Source organism: Elephas maximus, chromosome 11 (assembly GCF_024166365.1).
Source record: "Elephas maximus indicus isolate mEleMax1 chromosome 11, mEleMax1 primary haplotype, whole genome shotgun sequence".
NCBI classification, from domain to species: domain Eukaryota; kingdom Metazoa; phylum Chordata; class Mammalia; order Proboscidea; family Elephantidae; genus Elephas; species Elephas maximus.
The window spans coordinates 84,089,580-84,115,573 of NC_064829.1; the positions used below are offsets into that span (position 1 = coordinate 84,089,580).

Genomic DNA, 25,994 nt, shown 5'->3' on the forward strand with positions numbered 1-25,994 from the left:
TGGAGAAAAAATTGAAGGTGTCAAGAATTTCATTTTACTTGGCTCCACAATCGACAGCCACGGAAGCAGCAGTCAAGAAATCAGAAGATGCATTGCATTGGGCAAATCTGCTGCAAAGGACCTCTTTAAAGTGTTGGAAAGCAAAGATGCCACCTTGAAGACTAAGGTGTACCTGACCCAAGCCATGGTGTTTTCAATCGCATCATACGTGTGTGAAAGCTGGGCAATGAATAAGTAAGACTGAAGAAGAATTGACGCTTTTGAATTATGGTGTTGGTGAAGAGTATTGACTATAGCATGGACTGCCAAAAGAACAAATAAATCTGTCTTGGAAGAAGTACAACCAGAATGCTCCTTAGAAGCTAGGATGGTGAGACTGTGTCTTATATACTTTAGGCATGTTGTCAGGAGGGATCAGTCACTGGAGAAGGACAGTGTCAGCAGAAAAGAGGAAGACCCTCAATGAAATGGATTGATACAGTGACTGCAACAATAGGCTCAAGCATAACAACAATTATGATGATGGCACAGGATCGGGCAGTGTTTCATTCTGTAGTGCGCAGGGTCGCTACGAGTTGGAACTGACTTGACGGTACCTCACAACAAAAATAACAGTAATCTTGCTATTTCCAGCTATTCCTTTAATAAAATATCCATGAAAGCACTGACCTTTTTAGAACAGAGGTCATGTTATAATTATTTCTTCTTTGAGTGCATTATGGTACCTAGTGTACTGTGATAAATCCTACAATAAATCCTGATCGGCCTACATTTTGGACATAGTTGTGTCAGTTCCATGTTACCAAATGCCCATATAGAAAGTAAGTGGTGAAATCCATTTAAAACTTGGCTGTTAGAATCAAGAGGAGCAATTGTACCAATATAGATATTCCTTATGTTGAAAAAATATTGAAGTTACTTTAACTTCATAAATATTTTCTGGTAGGTTCTCTTTAAACAGTCTATTCCTAACACAATTAGAATAGCGTTTCGTTGCAACATTGGCATCTGTACTTTAGCTGTTTTGAATTTTTCATCTTCTGAGTAGACACTTTTTGAAATTTCACTTAAGTAGCACTGGCAGTGAATTATTCCTGCTTTTGTTTTGATTTTTAGGTCTTATCCAGCCCATTCCGAGAAACCAGTTTTTTCAAAATTATTTTAATAATAATTTTGTAAATGAAGCCGATAGACCATACAAGTGTTTTTACTGTCATCGAGCATATAAAAAATCTTGCCACCTTAAACAGCACATCAGGTAAGGTGACAGTCTCAGAAGTGGGATTCCATGTCATTTTCAGTGATTTAGAGATCGAGCAACTTTGAGAAGTATACAGGATTGTAGTGTTAGGTTTTAGTGTGTAAAGTGTCTCATTGGACCCCAAAATATTTATTCGGGTCACTGGTATTTTCATTCCTTAGTGCCTTGTCTAAAATATTTTACCTGGAAATTGCCACTGTTTTTTTTTTTTTTAACTCATCCTGTATCTCAGCATTTGCAATTTCCAGGAAGTAGCAAAGAAAAGTTTGGTTTATTTCATTAGAATTAGGTTCTTTAACAGTTTTTGAAGTGTTTTCATTATGGTTTAGGTTAATTCCTGGTGGTGTAGCAACAGCGAGAAGAAATCAGAAATTTGATCTTGGGCAAGACAATGCGATATGTTGAACCAAGCATAGAACTTAGAAGACTTGGATTCTGGTTTTATCTCCATTATATGCCAAATGTGTGACTTTAAGCAAGTCTTAATCAACCCTTCTGGTCTTCTCATTTGTAAGACGTGGAAAGCTGTGTCTTTGCTGCTTAGCTTAAAAGAATGTGATGATCAAGTGAAATAATATGTGAGAGTGCATTCTACATTATGAGCACTATAAAAGTGTAAGGGACCATTGTTCATTCGGTAAACTTTGTATTCCTTTTAGATCGCATACAGGTGAAAAGCCTTTTAAATGCTCTCAGTGTGGAAGAGGTTTTGTGTCCGCGGGCGTGCTGAAGGCACACATCCGCACGCACACGGGACTAAAGTCCTTCAAGTGTCTAATATGCAATGGTGCGTTCACCACGGGTGGCAGCCTGCGGCGCCACATGGGCATCCACAACAACCTCCGGCCCTACATGTGCCCCTACTGCCAGAAGACGTTCAAGACCTCCCTCAACTGCAAAAAGCACATGAAAACCCACAGGTAGGCATGGTGCTGGTTGTTGCTTTTGTATGATCATCTATATCGTTCCCAAATGAGGCTGGGAGAGTTTTTAAGAAATAATTATCTTTGCACCTGATATATCATGTCTAGCTTGTGCATGGGCTAAATCAATTTATGTATCAGTGTCCAATGATCGAGAGCCCTGGTGGCTTAGTGGTTAAGCACGTGGCTGCTAGCCAAAAGGTCGGCAGTTCGAACCAGCAACTGCTCTGTGGGAGAAAGATCCATGTAAAGGTTACAGCCTGGGAAACACTGTGGGGTAGTTATACTCTGTCATACACGATTGCTAGGATTCAGATTCGACTCAACGGCAGTGGTTTATGAGTCTAAGGATCTATTGAGAGCCTCAGACCAAAACATTAGCATTTTTATTCTTAATATAAAAAAAAATATAGTATTGAATAATCTATCTTGGGCCAAATGCTTCTCACACTCTCTTTTAAAGCTGATAGTAATTAGATGAGATGCTAAATCTAGCATGTTTAGTATAATTAGGTAGTGAAGATTTCAAAAGAGGAGATCTTAGTCAACTCTGTGATTTCGAGGCGTGTCATTTCGGTATCTGAATAGTAATTATTCTGTGTTGTTGTTTACAGAGAACATGTTTTAGGTATTGCATAAATCCATCACTAAAATCTAACTTCTGTTTTTACTTATTGGTGGCAATCTCATCTCCAAATGGAGGTGAGCACAGAGCTGAGCAGGAATGTGTTTCCTACTACATTGGGAATCCACGAATCCCTGGAGTTCTTTACTTGCACTGTCAAAAAGCATCGATGAGGGGACTCTGAAAGTCAGGGTGACCAGGCATACCAAGAAGGACATTTAATCTTCCGCCCTGGAGCATTTATTGAGCAGTATTTTATCTAGCTGTGTCTGCCAGGGTGTTGCCTATAAAACAAAACTCCACGTATTGGGATAAGCAAACTCTGATAAATAATTTTTTTTTTTTTTTTTTTAGTATTATTTATCTGGATGCCTAGGCCTGCCTGACAAACTTCACAGCTTTGATGTCGGTGCAGTTGGCTACTTAGCTGGCAAGTTTAACTGCTGCTTGATACCATCCAGGGAATATGGTGTCTGTGGAGCAATATAGTGTACTCTTGCCAGTTACAGATGCAGCTGCACTTTACTGCCTTTTATGGAGGGAGTTACGTGCTGTGCACGCGACTGGGAACTGGGGAGTCATGAGTGCATAAATGTTAAGGATGCCAGCTAGTGTCCCTGTCCACGGTGGCGGGATGACATGTCCCCATCCAGCTGAGAGCTGCACATACTACAGTTATGGAACATGGGTCCTAAACTTTGTGCAGTGGCGCTTTAAGTCATATTTTCTCTGACAGGAAGTCAGTCCTTTTTAGTGTGCTTTTTATGGTAGTGTTGGGAGTAAAGGCTTTAAGACCTTATTTATGCATCTGTTGGCCAATGATGTAATTACTGGGAAAGTGGGTTCACTGTTTCTATGGGGCTGACTGTGGTAAGTGGAAGTATCACATCACCTCTTGCTTATCACAGATAACACTCAGGAACGTGCGCCTGCCATTATTTTAGGAGTTTACTGTATGACTTTGAGATGTTGATCTGAAGACTGGTAGGTCTGTGATATTGCAGAGCTAGCACGTTTCTCTTTTTAGAATTTGCATGCAAAGAGAGGAGCAGACCCAATAGTCCATGCCTTTGTTTGAAGTGTTGGGAATTCCCAAAATACTATATACGGTTATCTCAAAAATAGGTGTAGAAGATTACTACAGTAAAGTCTGCTCATTAAAACAAAAAAGGAACAACAATAAACAACAGAGCACAAGCCACCACTGATTACTGTGCAGGACACATTTCCTCCTAGTTTGATGGAATAGCGAGAAGACAGATATGTAAACATGATTGAGTTACTGTATGTTGTCGTTAGGTGCCATTGAGTCGACTCCGACTCATAGTGACCCTATAGGACAGAGTAGAACTGCCCCATAGTGTTTCCAAGGAGTGGCTGGTGGATTTAAACTGTCAACTTTCAGGTTAGCAGCCAAGATCTTAACCACCATGCCACCAGGGATCCCAGAGTTAGTGTATAGTAACAGTTAAAATAAAGGTGTAATAATGTACAGTGAAATCTGTGAGAGCCAAAACTCAATAGGACTGCATTGTTTTTCCATGTCTTGAAAGTTTTCTGCCTTTGACATGTTGCGGTCTTACCACTTCTCTCTCACTCTTTTTAGTGGAAAATATTTGAGTTTTCCTTCTCTGACAGGTTTCTGCCTTATACAGGTTCTGGCTTTTGCAGGTTTTGCTGTATACCTATTCCCCACTTACTGACTATCTTGTTATCCAACATTTTACATTTACAATAGTAAAAAAATCTACTATCTGACTGTTTTGCACATTAACGAATACACCTGGCGGTAATGAATGCTGAGGTGTGAGGTGAAAGTAATGCTGGCTGTGATGGTTAAGGTTATGTGTCAACTTGGCCGGCCTATGATTTGCAGTGGTTTGGCAGTTATGTAATGATGTAGTCATCCTCCATTTTGTGATCTGAGGTGTTCATTCTCCATTTTCACATAATGCAGGTTTTCACATAATGACCTGGTCTTTGGAACCTAACGGTGCCGATAAGTAAGGAGTGGATGTATTTTCTAATTCTTTGCTATTTTGTATGACATTTTTATTCCCTCTTCCTCAACAGAAGTAGTTGAGAGTGGACTGTTTTTTGATATAAGAAAATGAAGAGGAAAGATTTTATGTGGAACTAAGAAAGAAATTCTGAGTAGAATAGAACATAGGATGGAGCTTGTGTGGATCTGACCGTGGAGACCTGTATCTCAGGTCATTGATTGTTTTAGGTGGTGCACCCAGTGTTACCTAGCTGGTTAGTCAGATAATTGCTGGAGGTGTTTTTTAAAGTTCTTGGTTTCATTCACTGAATTTATTGTTCATTTTTCTTCCCGAAAGAGATACGATTGAATGCATACTAGATTTATTTTATATCACATAATGATTTTGCAGGAAATCAGAATGGCCCTATGCCTTGTACTGTATGTTTGTAACACGATTGACCACTGGCCACATACAACGCCTGCGGCCATTGACCTAGGGTATTAGGCTGTGAGACCCTGCCTCTCCTGCGGCCCATCCACTTTAACTTATCCCACGTAAACCCACCTGCAAATGTGCTGCCTCACGACATATAGTTCTTTCTCTTAACACTTTAGCTCATTGCAGAATTTGAGTTGGGAGTTTTATTTTTAAATGTGTGACACCTTTCTTACTTTTTAAACTTTTGAAGATCCTGGTGTATATTGTCCTTCATGCCCTCTGCCCTCGTGCCCCTATAGCTGGGAGAGCACCAGAAGGCGAGGAGACCTGAGAGCATTTAGTTTTTAATGGTATTTTCACTGTGGCTCTGAAACAAAACAAGTTACTTAATAAAATGGTACATTCACGGTGGGATGCCTTGCAGGCAGCTGTGGGCAGCATCTGATCTCATGAATCCTCCTTGGTTTTGAAGGTATGAACTTGCTCAACAGCTCCAGCAGCACCAGCAGGCCGCCTCCATCGACGACAGCACTGTGGACCAGCAGGGCATCCACGTGTCCACCCAGATGCAGGTGGAGATCGAGAGCGATGCGCTGCCCCAGACAGCCGAGGCAGTCGCTGCGAATCCCGGAGCCATCCTGGAACTGGAGCCGCAGCATGTCGTGGGCACGGAAGAGGCCACGCTCAGCCAGCCGCTGGCGGACCAGCCCTTGGAAGCAGATGAAGGTAAACATGCCAGGATCTTTCACTCTGAGAGGCGTTGCACGCAAAGTTACGCAGCCCTTCACGCTCCCTCCAACCCATGTTGGTGTCTCTCAACTCAGACTTCTTAAGTCACTATTTGTTCTGTGCATGGATATGTGTGGGGTGTGTGCATGTATGTGTAATACTGCATGCTGTATATTGTCCTGTGTTACTCTTTGGTAGCGTTTTTACTCTTCAACGTTATTTGTTTTTTGAGGCAATTTTTTTTTTTTTTTAAACAAAGTAATCCAGTTTCTTAGTAGGAAAATTAGAACGTATTCGAAATCTCAGGACTACAGCAAATACTATTGTCCAAACTTTGATGTAGGGTCTTCTAATTTTTCCTTTGCAAGTGTGCAGGCATGGGTCTATGTGTGTGTGTATGTTATGTGTATAGAATCATAGAGACAGAATCTTTCTATCCATACTCTTTTGTAATCTTCTTTTGCCCTTTTGTGTATAGAGAATAGGCTTCCTTTTCAGCAAGCACATGTCTGTATGGTCGTTCTGTTACAACTGGTGCAGGCCTGCCAGGGGTCGGTCACCACTCTGCAGTGGGATCAGGCTCCTGGTTTTGAGTGTAAAACAGTGCATTGCTTCTTTCATCAATAAAGTCTTGCTATGAACAAAGTGCCAGCTGAGCTCCCTTGGCAGCGTGCTTGGTGACGCTTTGCATTCACACAGGTGTGAGCTTGTGCAGGCCTGCTGACAGGCACTTTGCTGACCGACTTCTTTCTCAGCCTTATGGATGTTCCAGCATTTATCCAACTAGCCTATGGGAGAGCTTTATACTTCTTATCCCCTCTGTTGCCTAGAGCAGTGCACACAAAAAACAGTTTGAATAGTCAGTGAGGACAATTGCATTTAAAATGATACATACGGAGGAGTGTCTAATCTTAAAGATGAACTGTAAAGACTTTTTACATTGATGCTCTGGAAATAAACGATAAAGCTTTAACCGCATGACATATACATATACAGGTAATCCTCAGTATTCGTGGATTCCCTATTTGTGGATTTGTCTGCTCGCTAAAGTTGAATTGTTACCCCAAAACCTCTACTCGCGGTGCTTTCACGGTCATTTGCAGATGTGTGCATGGGCCAAGAGGTGCCGTGCTGGGGTCCACCAAGGCTAGGGCAGTGTTGGCTCACTCACTGTTCACAGGGGTTCACAGAACATAACACGCACAAACTAAGAGAACGCACTGTGTTTAAACTGTGCCCTCACACTGTCCTTTCACGAAAAACAAGTTTGTTTTAGAAAACTCACCAAACCTGAGATAGTTGCTGAGTTAACGAGTCTTCCTTTTTTTTGCGTCCTTGTCTTCAGATAGGTTTGTGACCCCTCAACATCCTCTACAGGGGCACATCGACCAGTTTGATCAGCAAACTCCAGCACCGCAGGCCTTTGAGCCAGCAGCCTTGTCACAAGGTCAGTGAGGAGGTCGTGGATGGAGTTGAGTCTCAAATGTTTCTTGTAAAGCCTTACCAAAGTGTACAGTTTCAAACCAAGTAACTTTTTGTGTGTATTGTGTACTTTTCTTTTAATGACACATACTTTTTTGTTATCTGCTCAGATTTTCTGGAAAGGGTCTTCACCAACCATTTTTAGCCAAGAAAAGATGATTGGGTACACATTGGGACTTGGTGGTATCTGGGAGCTTATGGCTGCTCTGTAACCTGTGGGGCGAGGTTGTGTTCAGCACACGCTCCTGCCTGGTATCGAATGACCTGAATGCTTGTGGCTGAAGGTGGCTTCTGGTGCTAAATCAGAGAGTAGACGCATCGGGTCTCTTAAGACATTTTTACCTACAAAACCAACTTTTTTGTTTATCTCTTTCACATTTTTTGTGAAACTCATACGTTTTCACTTATTTCAGGCTTTACAGTGACTGACACGTACAATCAGCAGACTCAGTTTCCCCCTGTCCAGCAATTACAAGACTCCAGCACGCTAGAATCTCAAGCCCTTTCCACCAGTTTCCATCAGCAGAACCTGCTCCAGGTCCCCAGCTCAGATACAATCAGTGTGGTGAGTATTTATACAAAGGGTGCTGCTCACAGTATTTTGTGTTTAATGAAGTCATTTAAAATGTGTTTACTGAGAAGGGCCGGCCAGCATCTTGTAGTTTTAAGGTCAATGTATCAGCTATGAGAACTTCAGTGTTCAGCACGTGCAGCTTTCTTTTTCCTTAAATCCTTTCCTTGCCATTGTTTAACTTAAAGATTTCATTATCTTAATGTGGCCTCCCCCTCTTTGTTAAAAACCAAGGATAGTATAGTCTTGTGTAACACAATCTGAAGGATATTATTATATTCCTTTAGGTACAAAAGCCTAAACATTTTTAAGTGTGGAATCTTCAGAGATGTATGTTAGCATGAAAATATAATGATTTAGCATGTTAAAAATAAATGTTTAAATGCATCATAAAGATTTATTCTGTAGTCAAGTTGGAGACATTTAAGTTTTTGTTTTGTTTTGGTTTTTCAGTTTTCAACATTTTTATTTTTTTTAATTTTTTCAGTAGTGGTAAAAATGACTGCCCAGTCAATTGCTATCTATTTTTAGAAGCCATTGCTGGTAACTCTGTCAAAAGCCCACATTGAGAAGTTCAGAGCATTTTTTCATAGCTCAGAAAACCGCATAATCGGCAGCAGATACTGACTGTGAGTAGTGGGGAACGTGCTGCTTAGTAGCTTGTCCCCAACCCCAGAATCCCCTGAGTAAAGCCAGGTAAACCTAGTGATGCTGTCATAGCTCTGCAGATCTTACCTGTCGTGTGTCGGGGTTACTGAGTGTGATCGTGGGGGTCAGCAGACCGCTGGAAGCAGCCGCCCCACAGGGGAGCTCAGTGTATTGTCTTGTGCTGTGGCTGCCCCATGCACCCCAATGGCCAGCAGCCCCTGTTCAGAGGGTGCACCGGCCAGATATGTATTCAGTGCTTGCTGTGGTCGTTGGGGTCAGTGTGAGTGCTCTCTTGAAGCATGATACTCTTCTTTGGGACGGAGAACATGTTGCATCTGCCTGGTGGCTTCTGTGGCGAGAGAGGAGACGTCATGCTTTCAGAGAGCAGGACTGCTCTTCACTGTCAGTGAACATAGAGCAGACGAAAGAGTAGCCTCTGAAGATCATTATTGAGTGATTATTCTTCCTAGCAAAGTAGCTTAATGAAAATAGGTGTTTCATGAAATCTGCGGAGATGATGCTTCTTCTTACTCTCTGGCACCCGTGCCTACAGTGAACTGGTTAGGCTCCCCATCTAGATTTGTGCCCGTGGACGTTTTTACCATTAGGTTTTAGCTGTCCTTGCCTTTGATTTTTATTTACTCATAGATATTCAGATATTCTGCTTTATACTTCTGTCACAATTTTAGACAACTCGTTTGATCCAGGAGTCATCCCAAGAGGAGCTGGATGTGCAGACGCAGCGGCCCCAGTTCCTAGAGGACGGCGAGGACCACACCCGACGCTCCTACAGGTGGGGGCGTGGTGGGGGGCGTGGCAGGGCCCTTCGCTGGTCCACACGCTGCACAGTGCAGTTCTCACCAAGCTCCATGAAATAGGCTGTTATTATCCTCATTCTGTACAGAAAGGACCTGAGATAAACATACTCAGAATGATAGCTAAGAAGTAACAGGGCCAAGATTTGGAGGCAGCCATCTTCTTTCAGCCTATACAGCTCAACTACTGTGCTATGGCTTCCTGCCACCCCTACGTATCATTTTAGTCATGTTTTCAGAAATAACTTAGATTGTGCCTATAATCTTTTATGTAATAACAAACTGTGTGCCAGGTACAACATGATTGCTGAGTAAATTTTATTTATTTATCTGCCCCTCTATCTATCTATCCATCCCCCAACCTGCTCATCTCCATCCATCCATCCAGCAGTGTGTACTGAGCACCATCAGTGGACCACGTACTGTTCCAGACACTTGGGGTGCACTCATGAGCAAGACAGAGACCCCTTAGAACAACAGCTATGATGCATAAAATGAGTGCATTTCAATAAAATTAATAAAAAAAAAAAAATTTTTTTTTTTTATGTAATAAAGTAAGATGGGTGTTATCTTTTATAGAGACAGTCTATTTTAATAGTAACAATATAAACTAATAGAATAATAATTAAGAATTTAACACTTAATTAAGTGGATTAAATGTTAAAATTAGTAATTTAACAAATTAATAAACAGTCTATTTTAATAGTTTTATTATGTACTTCAAACACCTTTTAAATATTTATTTTGGAATTTTGCACTGATATTTTTAAGTGGAACTAATCTAATGTTTTTCCATGATTCCTTTGTGACCCCTGACCCAGCATTACTTGCACCATTCATCCATCCATTCATCCATCCATCCATTCATCCATCTGTCCATGCATCCGTCCATCATCTATCCATCCATTCATTCAGCATTTACTGAAGACCCGTGATGTGCACAGGAAGAGCAGGGATCAGTGTGAGGAGCACTGGGGAAGGGCAGGCATTTCATGGGCGGAGCCTGGTCCCTGCAGGGAGAGTGACGGAGGTGGGGGCCAGGAAGAGTGGCTGGGCCGGGTCTTGGAGATCCTGTTGGTCACACTCTTCTCTGAAGAGTTGCCAGGGCTGTTCTGTTGGTGGTAGCTGGGTTTGAGTAATAGAAGTGATAGAAGTGACTATTTTGAAAGTGTACCTTTCTTATTAACCCATTAACCTATTGCTGACGAGTCGATTTCAACTCATAGTGACCCTATGGGACGGAGTAGAACTGCCCCATAGGGTTTCCAAGATGCTGCTGGTGGATTCGAACTGCCAACTTTTTGGTTAACCTTTTCTCAGTAAAGTTCAAATGACTTGGTGGCATTCAGTTCTGCAGATAGATTATTTTCTACCACTGACGTGTAGGCCAGAATCAACCCCATTTGCAGAAATAACTCTCTAAAACCAGTTGATGAATTTTCCTTGCTTGCTTTTATGTGTTTAATAGACAGCTTCATTAAACTGCACTTGTATAATGAGAATGACATTTCAGACTGTGTCTGCATTAGGCAGCCCTTTGGTTTAGCTCAGCCTTTCGTGGAATGCCAGTTCCATGTGTGACCCCTCACTGTCCACCAGAGAGTAGAGCTTGAAACAGAGAGATGGAGAGATACTGATGGAATAAGCTTTGTGCATCTTCTTTCCTTAGTGTTTAATAATACTTGAATATGAATTTTGAAAATTTACAGTTATTTTCAACTTTAAAATAATTTTAATATATTTAGTAACCACTGAGGGAGGAATGCAACATCCCGTTGCTGCCAACTCGATCTCAGCTCATAGTGACCCTACAGAACAGAGTAGAACTGCCCCATAGGGTTTCCAGGGAGCTGATGATGGATTTGAACCGTCAACCTTCTGGTTAGCAGCCGAGCGCTCAACCACTCCACCTTCAGGGCTCCTTATTCGGAACAACTCTAGTAAAATCTGTTTTGTAAAATATTTTTAAGCCAAAAGAGTTTGTAAATTGACAATTCCAAGTGTCTGTACTCAGGTAGTGATACTGATGTTGAAGCAGTGGAAGTTATGGTGCCTCGGGACTTGGTAAAGAAATAAGTCAGGATGGATTTCCTTACTGCTACATTTAGAGAAAGAGCTTCCAAGTATTCTGCCTGCTAGGGAGTTATTATAGGATTTACTGATGTTGAAATTATAAAATACATTTAAGACTACAAATACTCTGAACATAATTTGATCTAACAAATTATTCTTACTGATTTGTATATTTTATATTATGTTACAGTTTTTTAAGTGTCAGAAAGCACACCTAGTTTTCATAACAACCATGCTTAATTATTTAACAGTGGTTGATGGTGAAGCTTGCCGGCTTTTCTCCATTCTCAGACGTTGTATTTGTAATCATGACGTAAATTCTCCGAGTCTGAGCTCTTCATGTTGTGGTTACAGGTGTGACTACTGCAACAAAGGTTTTAAGAAATCCAGCCACCTGAAGCAGCACGTGCGCTCCCACACTGGCGAGAAGCCCTATAAATGCAAGCTGTGTGGGCGTGGGTTTGTCTCCTCGGGGGTGCTCAAGTCCCACGAGAAGACACACACAGGTAATCAATTATCTGCCTTGCGTTTTGAAATTAAGCCTTAAAAAATATATGTGCATGTAACAGCTTAATTAAGATACAGTTCACATACCATTCAGTTCACCCATTTAAAGTGCACGTATTCACTGAGTTGTGCAGCTGTCACTGCAGTCTAATTTTAGGACATTTTAACCACCCTCAAAGAAACCTTGTACCTATTAGCAGTCACTTCCCATTTTCCCTAACACCCTGGGCCCCAGGAAACCACTAATTGACTTTATGTCTCTGTGGACTCACCTATTCTGCACATTTTATGTAAAGGGAATCAGACAGTATTTGGTCTTTTGTGCTGGCTTATTTCAGTGAGGATAGTGTTTTCAAGGTTTGTCCATGTTGTAGCATATATCATACCTCATTCATTTTTATTGCCAAATGATATTCCATTGTATGGATCTTTCAAATTTTTTATGTACCCATTTAGCATTGATGAACATTTGGATTGTTTCCACTGTTTGGCTGTTTTGAACAATGCTGTGTATACTTGTATACAAGTTTTTGCATGAACCTGTATTCAATTCTCTTGGTGTGTAACGTACATCTGTGTGTATATATATATATGTGTATAAACACACACACGTAGGAATAGCGTTGCTGGGTCATATGATTGCTACATTTACCCTTTTGAGGAAATGCCAGACTATTTTCCACAGCACCATTTTACATTCCCACCAGCAATGTACGAGTGTTCCAATTTCTCTACATCCTTGTCATCACTTGACACTATGTGTTTTTTAAATTATAGTCATCCCAGTGTGTGTGATATGGCTTTTATTTGCATTTCCGTAATGACTAATGGTGTTGAGCATCTTTTCATGTGCTTATTGGCCATTTGTATATCTTCTCTGGAGGAATGTTTGTTCAAGTCCTTTGCCCATTTTTAGATTGAGTAATTTGTCTTTTTATTATTGAGTTGTAAAAGTTAGTTATATATTCTAGATATGAATGCCTTATCAGATATCTGATTTGTAAATATTTCTCCCATTCCAGGGAATGTTGCCAGTTCACATGTAAAAGACTGAGAGTCAGAGAGGATATGACCTTTATTTTGGGAAGTGTTCTTGGAGGCTGTAAATTTCAATAGACATGCTCTGTCATTTTCCCTATTCATAAAATCAATTAGCTCCTAAAAATAGAAAACCATAGTAAACAAACTGTCTTTAGTTTTGAGCTTTATTGAGCATATCTTTGTTTGCTTTTGAGTGCTTACAATTTTAAGGCACCGAAGCATGGTTTTTCTCAGCTACTTTGACCTTGTGTCTGTGTCCTAGGGGTGAAAGCATTCAGCTGTAGTATATGCAATGCCTCTTTTACCACCAACGGCAGCCTCACCAGGCACATGGCCACGCATATGAGCATGAAACCTTACAAATGTCCGTTTTGTGAGGAGAGCTTCCGAACCACAGTCCACTGTAAAAAACACATGAAGAAACACCAGACGGTCCCCTCTGCTGTGTCAACCACTGGAGAGTCAGAAGGAGGAGGTATTTTCCATTTGTTGCTTCACGGTTATATTAACCAGATGCTAACTGAGTCCTAAGTTTATGTACAAGTCACTTGGAAAATTTTAAGCTGGTTTTGTGCAGTGTAAGCTCATAACACCCTGAATTTTTAAAAACTAGTTTATCTTTTGTTTAATGAAAGCAATACACACTCTTGGAAAAAAAATTCAGGGAAGACCAAAGAGGAAAACTTCTAGTCTTACTAATTATTATACACCAAAATGTTAGCATCCAGTATAATGCTGTACTTTTCTTTCCATGGAAATATGTGTATATTTAGGTAGAGAGTTAAATTTTTTTAACAAAACATGAAATGATGTTATACAGGCAATCCCTGACTTATGACAGGGTTCTGTTCCAATGACTCCATTGTAAGTTGGTTCTGACGTAAGTGGAATAATACCTCATTTTTTTTTTTTTTTTTTTAGTTTTCATTATTATTGCTTTCTGTTATCAGTATCTTTGTAAATTGTAACATTGAACATTTGCAAGTGAACATCTGAGAATGATAACATCAGCAAATTATCTGGTAAAGATTGTATGTAGTACATATTGCTAATGATAAGATGTACCAAAAAAAAAAAAAAAAGGTCTTAAGTGTGGGTAGTTGTAACTCAAATACGTTGTAAGTCAGAGACTACCGTTGGGAACTACCTATATATACTCTTGTAGTCTGCCTGATTTTTCCATCCACTCGAATTTATTGTAGAAACACTTAATGTTATTAAACACAGACCTACAACAGTTCACATGGCTGCCTGGCATTCCTTGTATGGCTAGAAAACCAAAAAAAACCAAATCCATTGCCATCAAGTTGATTCCGATTCATTGCCACCCTGTATGACAGAGTAGAACTGCTCCCTAGAGTTTCCAAGGAATGGCTGGTGGATTCGAACTGTGACCTTTTGGGTAGCAGCCAAGCTCTCAACCACTGTGCCACCAGGGCTTCTGTTTGGATATACCATCATTTTCTTACATAATTTCCTAATGCTAGACATTTATATAACAGCCAGTCTTCCACTGGGACAGTAAAAGCTAGCATTTATGGAGTCCTTAATAGCTTGCCAAAATGTATGATAATCGCTGATATTAGCTCATTTAATCACAAAACACTTTAAGGTTGAGGAATTGACCTTATCTTGTACATGAACCAACCGAAATTTGGACAGGTGGATTAATTTGCCCATGTCGCATACCGACTAAGTATAGCAGTAATTTTAAGAATTAATTTGCCCATGTCGCATACTGACTAAGTATAGTAGTAATTTTAAGATTATTTTTCTGTTTAATGCTTTTTGTACTTATCGGAGGATTTCTTTTTAGTAAATTCCAGAAGTGAAACTATAGTGTTAAGAATGTGCATATTCTTATGCACATTTTTATTTATTAACAAATTCATTTTTCTCCTGCTCTGTCTGGGACCCTCTACTGTGATCCCTGTCAGAGCAGTTGGTGGTGGTAACCGGGCACCATCTAGTTGTTTGTGGCTCAGTCTGGTGGAAATGGTGGTAGTTGTGGTCCATTAGTCCTTTGGACTAATCTTCCCCTTTTGCCTTTAGTCTTCTTCAAAGACCCTTTGCTGTAGCCGGGAGGTCATTGTTTATATTTTGGCACATGTTGCTGATGCACAGAACCTTAGTTTCATAGAGCAGACCTGTGACCTGTTTATCCGCCTTCTCTGCCCGGTTACTTCTTTCTCCATTTACTTTGTATTCGTCTGTCTTCAAGGTCACAGCGAGACCATTCAGTGTCTCTGACTTGTTTTACCTGATATTATCCTATCTTGAATGCAACTGTCTCTTACATTTTAGGAATAATTCCTTAAAATGTACCTAACCTACCTTGAAATAACAAAAACTCCAATTTAACCACTGCCAAGCAGCCATTTGTCTGATTTTCTCAGTAGGGACTTCTGGATATTAGTTTCTGATCTATTATATACTTTCCTTTTATAATGCTTTTCTTTCAAAGGAATTAAAGAACAGAGGTCATCAAAGTGTTATTTCTAGAGCACTGTATTTCAGAGTGTGTTAACTAATCCACCAATACAAATAATCTTAAAGGATAATCGCGCGTTCCTTCTCATCAAAGAATAAAAGCATCTAATGCCATGAAATCAGTACCTTTAGGAGTGATTTGGATCTCTTATGGCTTCGCCACACCACTACACAAATATTTGTATATGTCTTTATGTTTTCTGCTTTTGGATCATTGAGGGAGGTAGTTTATGTGAGCTCTCTTGTCCATAAAAGAAAAGTTGATTGTTAAATTGTTTTGTTTTGCCTAAACCAAGAGTCTTTTAATAGGGATTTAATTCCTTCACATTCATTATGGCCGTGAACGTATTTGGTCTAACGCATGTCATCTTACTTTATATATGTTCTATTTTTGTGGTCAATTCTGCTGCCCTTTTTTCCTTTCGTGATTTTGCTATATTGTGTTCTTGGTTACTTTAAAACTTTTAGTACAATTATTTTGTTATTTCTTCATCAGTGTTGGTGGTAGCCACTACCTATAATCTACCCCCACTCAAATCTTTCCAAATTTTATTGGTACAACGTGGTATTTTAGTTGGTTATGTTGTCCTTTTCTTTAGTTCTAGTAAGTGGATGTTGAATCTCCTGGCTCTGTCTTCCATGTCGTACCTTTTCTTTCTCTTTCCCCTTCTCTCTCACTCCCTCTTTCTGTCTTTCTCTGCCTTCCTTCCCTCTTGTCTACTGTTTTATTATTTATGTTCTAAGAAAAATTACCCGGTTGATTTTTTTAATTCACTAACTTGATTTTAACCTCTGTCCATTCTGCTATTTAGTGTTTCTGTTTTTTTTGTTATCTCTTCAATAATGAGACTTCCCCTTTCCAGCCAATTTTTCCCTCCGTTTCATTTTAATGGCAGCTTATTCATGTTTTTAATCAATGTAAACATATCCTTATTTTTCCCTGAGGAAATAAACATCTATCTTAAAAAAAAAAAAATATATATATATATTTTTTTTATCTAATTTCTTAAGCTCTTTTTTCTTCTTTAGAGTAAGCCTTTTACATTAGGAGCTGTTTACTAGTGTGCCAATTTGGCCTCCCTCTTGTGGGCTGCTGATTTTCTTTACCTGATAATGACTCTTCCTTTGCCCACATGAAGAAATGGAAACCCATAGTTAGGAACATAGCTAGCTTGTGCAGACACTAACCGTGACCAGCCTCACTGTTGGGCTTACATCGTGGCCAGCAGTGGATCTTGGGCACCAGCATGTCTCGATGGCAGCAGTCACTCCCTAAGGCATTTCTTCACTTTCCATGCTCTCCTCTAAAGCACTACCATCTTCAGCATAACTCAGTTCAGTTACTAATTTTAGCCTTACCAACTTGTTTAGCTTTATTGGTTTTGTTAGAAATTAGAATTTTTATTATACTGTCATATGTTTTTTTGGAGGTATGCTAGAAATTAGGGTTTTTCATTCAGCTGTCGTGTGTTTTACTTGGAGGTATGCCAGAAATCAGGGTACTCATTCAGATGTCCTGTGTTTTATTTAGAATCAGGATTTTCATTCAGATGTCATGTGCTTTATCTAGAGGTATACATGGAGGAAGAGGAAGAAAGTCCCGAGAGGAACACATCTAGAAAATCTCGTCCTGAGGTCATCACTTTCACAGAGGAAGAAACGGCTCAATTAGCCAAAATTCGGCCGAGGGAAAGCGCCACTGTCTCTGAGAAGGTTCTCGTCCAGTCTGCTGCGGAGAAGGACCGCATTAGCGAGATGAAAGACAAGCAGGCTGAGCTCGAAGCAGAGCCAAAATACGCCAACTGCTGCACCTACTGCCCCAAAAGCTTTAAGAAGCCCAGTGACCTGGTCAGGTGAGACACGTGCGAGATCTCCCTCAGGTGTCGGTTTGGGACATTTGAAACTGTTCTGTGTGCTCTTTGACGGTTTTCACTGCACTGAGGACCTAAGTGCACTCAGCACTGTTCTGAAGCGGAGGCCACTTAAGTGGCTAATCATTTTCTTGGAGCAAGGGTTTAAGCAGGAGTCCCTGGGTGGGGCCAATGATGAAGCACTAGACTACTAGCCAAAAGGTTGTGTTTCGCGCCCATCTAGAGGCCCTGTGCAAGACAAGCCTGGCGATCTGCTTCCAAAAGGTCACAGCCTTGAAGACCTATGGAGCAGTTCTGTTCGGCACATGTGGGGTGTCACGAGTTGAATCAACCTGAAGGCAACTAACCACAGTGGTTTTAAGCATGTATAACTGCAGATGCTTTTGGTTAAGCTCATTCAGAATATTAGTTGGAAAATTTGTTTTCTCGGTAGATTGTGCTTATTTCTGTATGATTGTGGTAGCAGTTAAAAAACAAAGAAAAAAAATACAACTGAAAATCTGGGAATTATTTGTTTATCAAGCATGACGTGGTGCTGGGCTATGTAGGTATGCTGATGGCAGCAGGTACAGTCCTCAGAGGTCCACCAATCTTTGTAAGGAGCCAGGGCACTGGACTGAACAAGGCAGCGTGTGGTCAGTTGTAAATCAGCCCGATAACAGCGCCTGGGGAAAACGTCCAGTCTGAGCTAGAGGCAGGCAGGGAGAGTAGACAAGAGGAAGCCTGGCAGCTGGCTGGGTGACAGTGGCGAGCAGCCTGTCCTACTCGCCCAGCCATATGCTGCATTCAGGAGCTTGGATACAGGAAGTGGGTGGTGTGAACCAAGCTGGGGATTAAGATAAAGAAGGGTGAGCCAGCAGAGGATCCAGGGCAGCGTGAGGAAGCATGAGATGTTTCATGGAGAGAAGTCCCACTGGGCAAGCAGAGGGCCTGGTGGGTAGGGGAGTTTTGTTCATTGGTGGGAGCTCACAGGGCCAGGGTGCTGCGTGGAGGTGTTGGGGGCTACCACTGTGGGTCTGTGAGGCCTGTGGGTGGTGGTGGCTGGCGCCAGTGAGGGAAGCAAAGAGGAGGCAGGAAACTGTGCTGTCATCACTGGGTACTGAGAGGCTCTCCTTGAGGATGACAAGAGGGAGGCGCTAGCAGTACTTAAAAAATGAGTCAGGTAGCTGAAAAGCGAATTTGTTTTTTTCTTGTCTGAGCCTACATTTTAAAAAAAGTTCAAGGTTCTGCCCCCCTTACTATCTACTCAGAAGATATCATGGTAAATCAAAACAAAACACAGTACAGGAGGGTGTGGTGTGGAGATAGCCCTGTTCCCCAGACAGAACCACTATGGACAGTTGCTTACATATTGTTTTCAGAAATGTCTGCACATGCATTAGCCTAAATGTAACGTAAACAGCACCATACTCTTTAAACATAGTTCTGCAGTCTTGTTTTGTGTTTTTGTTTTACTTTACATATTGTTGAGTCTCAGGCAAATTTCCTTGTCAGGACCTGTATGTAAGTCCATCTCATTCTTTTTCACGACAACACAGTATTCTGCTTGCGCGTACCAACATCAGTGTACCAGGCCCCTGCCGATGGGCATCTAGTTTTCAGGTTTTCGTTGCTGGAAGAGAACGCCGTGTCATGTATCTGGATCACGTACTGGTAGGGACTGCCAGATGCCTCTAGCAGGGTCATACCACCTATGCCAATCAAAGTCTCCGACATGCCTCTTCCAGACAATCCAGCTAATACCAGGCTGTCGCCATCAAACCAACAGGGGAAAACGATGCGTTGTTATCCTGTCTGCTTTCCCTCATTCTAAGCATGGTTGAACACCTCTTCATGTCTTCTGGCTCTTTGTATTTCTTCTTCTGTGTGTTGTCCATTTTTCTACCATGATTTACAAGAGCTCTTTGGTTTTTAAAGGAAATTGGTCGTGTGTTCATTTGAATACTTTTGTTGTCTTTTAGATTTGCTTATGGTGGTTTTTTTTGTTGTTGTTTTTGCATGCAGTGAAGCTTAAAAAGCTTTGGACAAATTTAATCCGTACATAGTAACACGTCGTTTTTTATTTTTATGGGTAGTTAGGAATTTAAAGTCATGAGGTTGTTTATGAATGTGCATATATTTAAAAAGAAGAATACTTAAATTGCAACACTCTTTGGTTAGGCATGTCCGAATCCATACTGGAGAAAAGCCATACAAGTGTGATGAGTGCGGGAAGAGCTTCACTGTGAAATCCACGCTTGATTGCCACGTGAAGACTCATACAGGTGAGTCACAAACACCTTTGTTCAGTAATGATGTCAGTGCTCAGAAACCTTACAGCATTTTACATTTCTCTGTTCCTGAATGTTTTGCAGACAAAAACACTTCCAAAATTATAGAAAACTTCAAAATTGAGATACATTAAGGAATGGTTTTTGACTCCTGACAGAGAAAATGGTCTAAATAATGCTAAGAAAAAGTGATTAGGTCTCAAGGTTGAGTTATAGATTGTCTTATTTTCATACTGAAGCTTAAATATTTTTCTTAAGAAAGCCTCTTAGCCTCATTTAGGCCAAAGAAAATCAGTTTGCTGAGGTTTGTGTGAGGGCTTAGCAAATCTGCTGATAGTTATTAGTAATTCTTCTGATTCATTTTTATCTCATAAAGGGAGGAGTGAATAGACACCTTTCATGCCCTTCTACCCTTCATCTAATTTGAGGAACCCAAGGTCAATTGCACTAAGTAGAACATGCCAAGCCCTTGCTTCTCGAATCCTGTACAGTGTACCCTAGTGGCAAAGAGGGCAGGCCCAGAATCTCTGCCCGAGTTTGAATTCTGGTGACTCCACTTCTAACCTGTACGTCCTTGGACAAGTTAGTTCTCTGAGCCTCCATTTCCTCAGGTATAAAATTGGGCTAATAATAGTACCTCCCCCATTGGGAGTTTAAATGCGTTACGACCTTTAAATCACTTAGAAAGTGTTTAGCACATAGTGAACTCTCAGACAATGTTGTTGTTATGACCATCAAATCAATTTATATTCTTAATTTTTGGTTATGAACAGAATTGAAAAAAAGTACAAATTGCATGTCACTCATTTGTGTCAAGCCCTCTTACTCTTTTCTGATGGGTTAATATTTTAAACTAAGTAAGCAGGCACATTAATGTGTTTACTGTGGCTCTCTTTTATGTACACTTTTGGTTGTCTCATGAGGCTCATGTGGTTGTCTCCCTTGTGTAGTCGTGAACAGTGGAGGGTCAGGAAGAGCCAGGCCTCAATTGCTTTTGTGGCCCAAAGTCTAGTCTGTGTCTCAGGGGTGCCCAAGGAAGGTGTGCACATGCTACACTCTGTACACGATAGTTTACTGTCTGCTGGAGTTGGAGCCCAGTGTAGACTAACATGGGTGGGGAGTACAAAGGATGGTCTTAGTGGAAAGACCTGTCCGCTGAGTTTGGAGCTCAGTGTAGGCTCACACAGATAAGGAGTAGAAGGAAAGTCCCAGTAGAAAGCACCTTTCGCCATTCTGAGGTGATCAGGGACCCCCAAAGATGCCAGGCCGTACCTGGACGGTGGCTTTGCCATCTGCTATGTTTGGAGCCCGGTGTAGGCTCACACAGATAAGTAGTAGAAAAGAGAGTCTCAGTGGAAAGACCTCTCAGCACCTTTCTCCACTCTGAGGTGGTCTAGTGACCCCTGAAGACACCAGGCAGTGCCTGGATGGTGGCTTCACCAGTCCTGCCTGGCAGTGGGAGGACGTGTTGACAGACATCAGCTGTTGTTACCCAAGTTCCATAGAGGGAAAAGGAAACCAGGACGTTTTTCTACTTCTGGAGATTCCTCAAGGCTGAATGTGGGTTGGCAACATCAGGCACACAGAAGTCAGAGCTCTGTGGCCATTCCTAGACCTGTGATCCTCCCAAGAACCAAGTGTCTGTGGAGCTGGTGCTGAAGTAGACCCATACTCCCAGGTCCCTGACACTGTTTTGCTTTACACGTTAAATGTCCTTTCTGCTGGGCTTGTACTTTTGTGCCTTCCTTTGGTAGAAGGGAATATAAAAATGCTGAGACGTTAACATGACCTTTGTAAAACTTTAGAAAGAGCAGTGAAGGAATGCGAAGCTGAGCTGCTGCTGAATTCCCTGTTAGCTCAGGGTCAGTGTAAATCCAGAACTCCAGCCAGGGTTCAATAGAGTGTTGTATATATAAAAAAAAAAGGTGTGTAAACACTGAGGTTTGTGGCAACTCAAATTGTAAACCAGGCACTTCTTCTTACTTTCTCGTTTCTAGCACAGTCGTCGATCACACAGCTCTCACAGGTGGAAGGGGTTCTTGGTGGCCTCGGCACGTCCACCTGGACAGCGGTCCCTGTGGCCATGAGCGTTGGAGTACAGCAGCAGGTCCAGCTCCCCTGATCTCCACTGTCTCCTTTTCGCAGGTCAGAAGCTCTTCAGCTGCCACGTCTGCAGCAACGCCTTCTCCACAAAGGGAAGCCTGAAGGTTCACATGCGTCTGCACACAGGTGCGAAGCCCTTCAAGTGTCCACACTGCGAGCTGCGTTTCCGCACCTCTGGGCGCAGGAAGACACACATGCAGTTCCATTACAAGCCCGACCCCAGGAAGGCCAGGCGGCCCGCAACCAGGAGCTCCTCTGAGGGACTGCAGCCCGTGAGCCTGCTCAGCACCTCCTCCTCGGACCCCAATGTGTTCATCATGAACAACTCTGTCCTCACTGGGCAGTTTGATCAGAATTTGCTTCAGCAAGGGCTGGTAGGCCAGGCAATTCTTCCTGCTTCCATGTCTGGTGAGTGCTGAGCTGGTGCCTGAAGAATAGTCAGTCGTTGTACGTGGCGTTTTCCTTTTGTCTGATTCCAGTAACGTTCCAGCAATGACTGTCAGCAACACAAGTTTTCCCTCATAGAAGACAGTTGGAAAAATGGAAATTTCTTCTTTAAGAAGTAGTTTCCCATTTCCCATCCTTCTTCCATCACACCTGCTAAGTTGCTGTTGAGGTGGCCCCAACTCACGTTGACCCCATCCACAATGGTGCGAAACGCTGCCCGGTCCTGTGTTGTCCCCATGATTGGTTGTGGATTGGACCATAGTGATCCATAGAGTTTTCATTTCATTGAAGCAACCTGAGGCGTGGTGCACGGATGACTCTGCCACTTGTTCCACTATTTAGCTTAATCTCTTCAAGCCTGCTTTCCTGATGTGTTTAAAATGAATAGTATTATTGTCTATTTCACAGGGTTTGTTTCACAGTTAAATTAAGTAATGCATGTGTATGGTGTAAAATGAGTATTTGTATTCATTCATTAGATCGTATTGATAAAATGTAGACAAGAACGTATTTAAACATCCCTTTGTAAAAATGAGCTATTTTAGATTTGAGAACTTCCATCATTCCTTTTCCCTTTCTCCGGCCAGCCGGTGGGGACTTGACAGTGTCTTTGACGGACAGCGGTCTGGCCACCCTCGAGGGCATACAGTTACAGCTGGCTGCTAACTTGGTTGGACCAAATGTCCAGATCTCTGGGATCGATGCCTCCAGCATTAACAACATTACCTTACAGGTATGATACCTGCTGGGTGTTCCATGTCTCGATAGAGTTCACATTACAGATAAAGATGACGTTTCACTGTGAACCTCCATTCTGCTTTGCAGATCGACCCGAGTCTTCTGCAGCAGACTCTGCAGCAGGGTAATGTGCTTACCCAGCAGCTGACAGGGGAGCCTGGCCTGACCCCGCAGAGCGGCTCGCTCCAGACCCCAGAGAGTGCTGTCCCAGCTAGTGTGGTCATCCAGCCCATCTCGGGCCTGTCCCTGCAGCCCTCGGTGACATCGGCAAATCTGACCATCAGCCCCCTGTCTGAGCAGGACTCTGTGCTGACCACCAGCAGCAGTGGTGAGGTCCACACCCTTGTTTGCCTTGACAGCATGTGTTTCAGTTTTGTGCTTACAGCCCCATGTTTGACTGCAGGACATGATGAAGTCATTTCCTGCTCTTTAGAAAGCTCAGCAGATCAATGCAGTGCCCTAAGAGTAAAACAAGCTCTTATCATCAGTGATGTTTACACATTGACTGCCCGTAGATCCCCACCTCCACATAATCACCCTTCATATTGGCTTCCTGACTAAGGAGTCAGGATGATGATGTTTATTCTTTCTTCTCTTCTCTCTCTTTACACCATGTACCTGCATTTATCTTTCCACTTTCTGGACTAATCATTTAACTCAAATATTTTTGACATGAAAAGGAGATAATTCTTTTTTAAAGCCTGCCTTTGTTTTGCTTCTGCTGACGACCAGGGGCCCAGGATCTCTCTCAGGTGATGACTTCTCAGGGGCTCGTGTCCACATCCAATGGTCCTCACGAGATCACCTTGACCATTAACAACTCCAGCCTGAGCCAGGTGCTGGCTCAGGCAGCCGGTTCCTCCTCTACATCGTCCTCGGGGTCCCCGCAGGAGATCACCCTCACGATATCAGGTCAGTCACATCACGTCTCAAACTGCCTTTTGTCTGCAGTTTATCTCATTTGCGCTCCTTTTCCACAACACTCAGTGTACAGGAAGTATTTGTGATCACATGTGAGAATTCCAGGATGATTGTTGTCATTTCCAGTTTGAGCAAGGTCCTTTTTCCTTTATGGCAATATTTTGTTCAGCAAAGAGCAGAAAACTATAGCTTCACAATACCGCTTGTATTCTGTTGAACGAAAGGAACACGACTGGCTTGAACTGTGGGCACCAGGACATCATGAACCCCACTGTGCCCTCCTGATCCCCTCAGAATGTAACTTGGATTTTGTAGAAACTTCCGAGATCTGGTAGTGCACGGGAAAGTCGATGAATGGCTCACTTGATGTTGTCGACCCAAACTTCTGGGCCAGTGACCTGAGAGAGGGCACTCTGTTCTGAGTTTGCACAGAGCACATTTTAAAGCCAGGCTTTGCCTGCATAGCTCTGAGCTGAGACCCCCCCCCAGGTTAACCAAGGATCATGTTTTAAGTTATCAACAAAAATTGCAGCACTTACATGTGCCAGGAATTATTCTATTAACATTTACAAACGCTGACTCTTTTAACATGAGTTCGATTAATCCTCATAGCAACCCCTGAGGTTGTTAAAAACAAGGAAACATTTTGCTGGAATCACAGTCACCCCCTGGAGTTCTGGTGTGAGGGACACAGCCATGTTCCCCTTAAAACACGTGGCAGGGTGTTGACCAGCTGAATGAGAGATAAACTCAACCAAAAGGCTAATCCAGAAGAGTGTTCTGCAAAAATTATTGTTGGAATTGAAAGAAAAATTATTCAGGAATAAACCAAAACTTTTCTTCCTTTTAATATATAATTTGAGGAAATATTTTTAGATATTTTTAGATAGAGCTTTGCTTTTGAATGACACACAATGATTTTAGATGCTGCAATTCAGCAGAAATTAACATCGAACTTCATTAGTTGGAGCCCTGGTGGTGCAGTGGTTAAGAGCTTGGCTTCTAATTAAAAGATTGGCAGTTCGAATCTACCAGCTGCTCCTTGGAAGTGCTATGGAGCAGTTCTACTCTGTCCTATAGGGTCACTATGATTTGGAATTGACTTGACAACAACTGGATTTTTCATATAGTTCAGTAACCTCCCTTCTTAAATTATACGTATCTGATATTTAACATGGGAAACATAAGAGAGTTATTTTAATACAGTCATTTTGTTGATCAGATGAAATTATTTTTTAGTGCCCTCGATATACGAGGCATTGTGCTAGGTCCCCTGCAGAGACAGCTGGTTCAGAAAATGTGCTATTCAGTTGGTGGGTGGTGTTTCCGATTCTCCTGTTTTCCTATTACTGGCCAGTCGGTTACTTTATTGCTTATTAGAATATTCAGAAGTGTGGATGAATATCACACTGTGTTTTTTTTTTTTTTTAATTTGGCTTATTCAAGGAGGAAACATTGAATTAGTTCATGAAATAAGGTTTGCCCAAATTTGGGGCTTTACATTTCTTGTTTTCTTGCTTCTCTGGATACTGAGAATTAGCTGTAGTGACTCATCAGTTAGCATTTTCTTACCCATTCAGAAAAAGCTGTAGAGAAACACTTCATTTATGCACCTGGCAATCCTAGAGAAACTTCCAGTTATTTTGTAGGATGTTCTTTTTGTCCATTAATGTACAGAATTATAAGTGCTGGTAGATACTAGAGAATGCAAGTATTTTTCAGCTTTGTAGACTTTTAGCAATTAATGGATCTTAGGGTTTGCAGGAAGAAAAATTAAACGTTGTACAGAAGGCAAAGATAGTTCTCAGCCTCTCCAAATTACCTTGTGCATATACAATAAAAATCCTCCCCCTTGATGTTTCAGTGCAGTTATGAAATAATATTGAGCTACGTAAAGCAGGAATCAGAAAGGGATACCTGCGCTCCGAACGTCATCCACCCATCCCTCAAACGTGGGTCTGCTCTGCTGATAGAGTTCTGCCATTTTCTTCCCCCATAAATCATGCCCAGAAGGCATAACTTCATTTCTGATTTCTATTTCTTTAATGTAGCATGA

At 41.7% G+C, this 25,994-nt stretch overlaps 1 protein-coding gene across 2 annotated transcripts in view; it reads left to right on the top strand.

Annotated features, from left to right (window-relative positions):
- Positions 1 to 25,994, top strand: part of ZNF236 (zinc finger protein 236) — a 104,827-nt gene that overhangs the window by 48,122 nt on the left and 30,711 nt on the right. For both annotated transcript variants that reach the window (XM_049901894.1, XM_049901895.1), the window contains exons 12-25: positions 1,117 to 1,258; positions 1,921 to 2,181; positions 5,705 to 5,958; positions 7,307 to 7,408; positions 7,857 to 8,008; positions 9,352 to 9,455; positions 11,905 to 12,056; positions 13,361 to 13,573; positions 17,159 to 17,441; positions 19,620 to 19,723; positions 21,875 to 22,240; positions 22,867 to 23,012; positions 23,105 to 23,345; positions 23,750 to 23,929. In XM_049901894.1, coding sequence (XP_049757851.1) covers positions 1,117 to 1,258; positions 1,921 to 2,181; positions 5,705 to 5,958; positions 7,307 to 7,408; positions 7,857 to 8,008; positions 9,352 to 9,455; positions 11,905 to 12,056; positions 13,361 to 13,573; positions 17,159 to 17,441; positions 19,620 to 19,723; positions 21,875 to 22,240; positions 22,867 to 23,012; positions 23,105 to 23,345; positions 23,750 to 23,929 — 2,700 coding nt within the window. The remainder of the gene's footprint in view (positions 1 to 1,116; positions 1,259 to 1,920; positions 2,182 to 5,704; positions 5,959 to 7,306; positions 7,409 to 7,856; positions 8,009 to 9,351; positions 9,456 to 11,904; positions 12,057 to 13,360; positions 13,574 to 17,158; positions 17,442 to 19,619; positions 19,724 to 21,874; positions 22,241 to 22,866; positions 23,013 to 23,104; positions 23,346 to 23,749; positions 23,930 to 25,994) is intronic.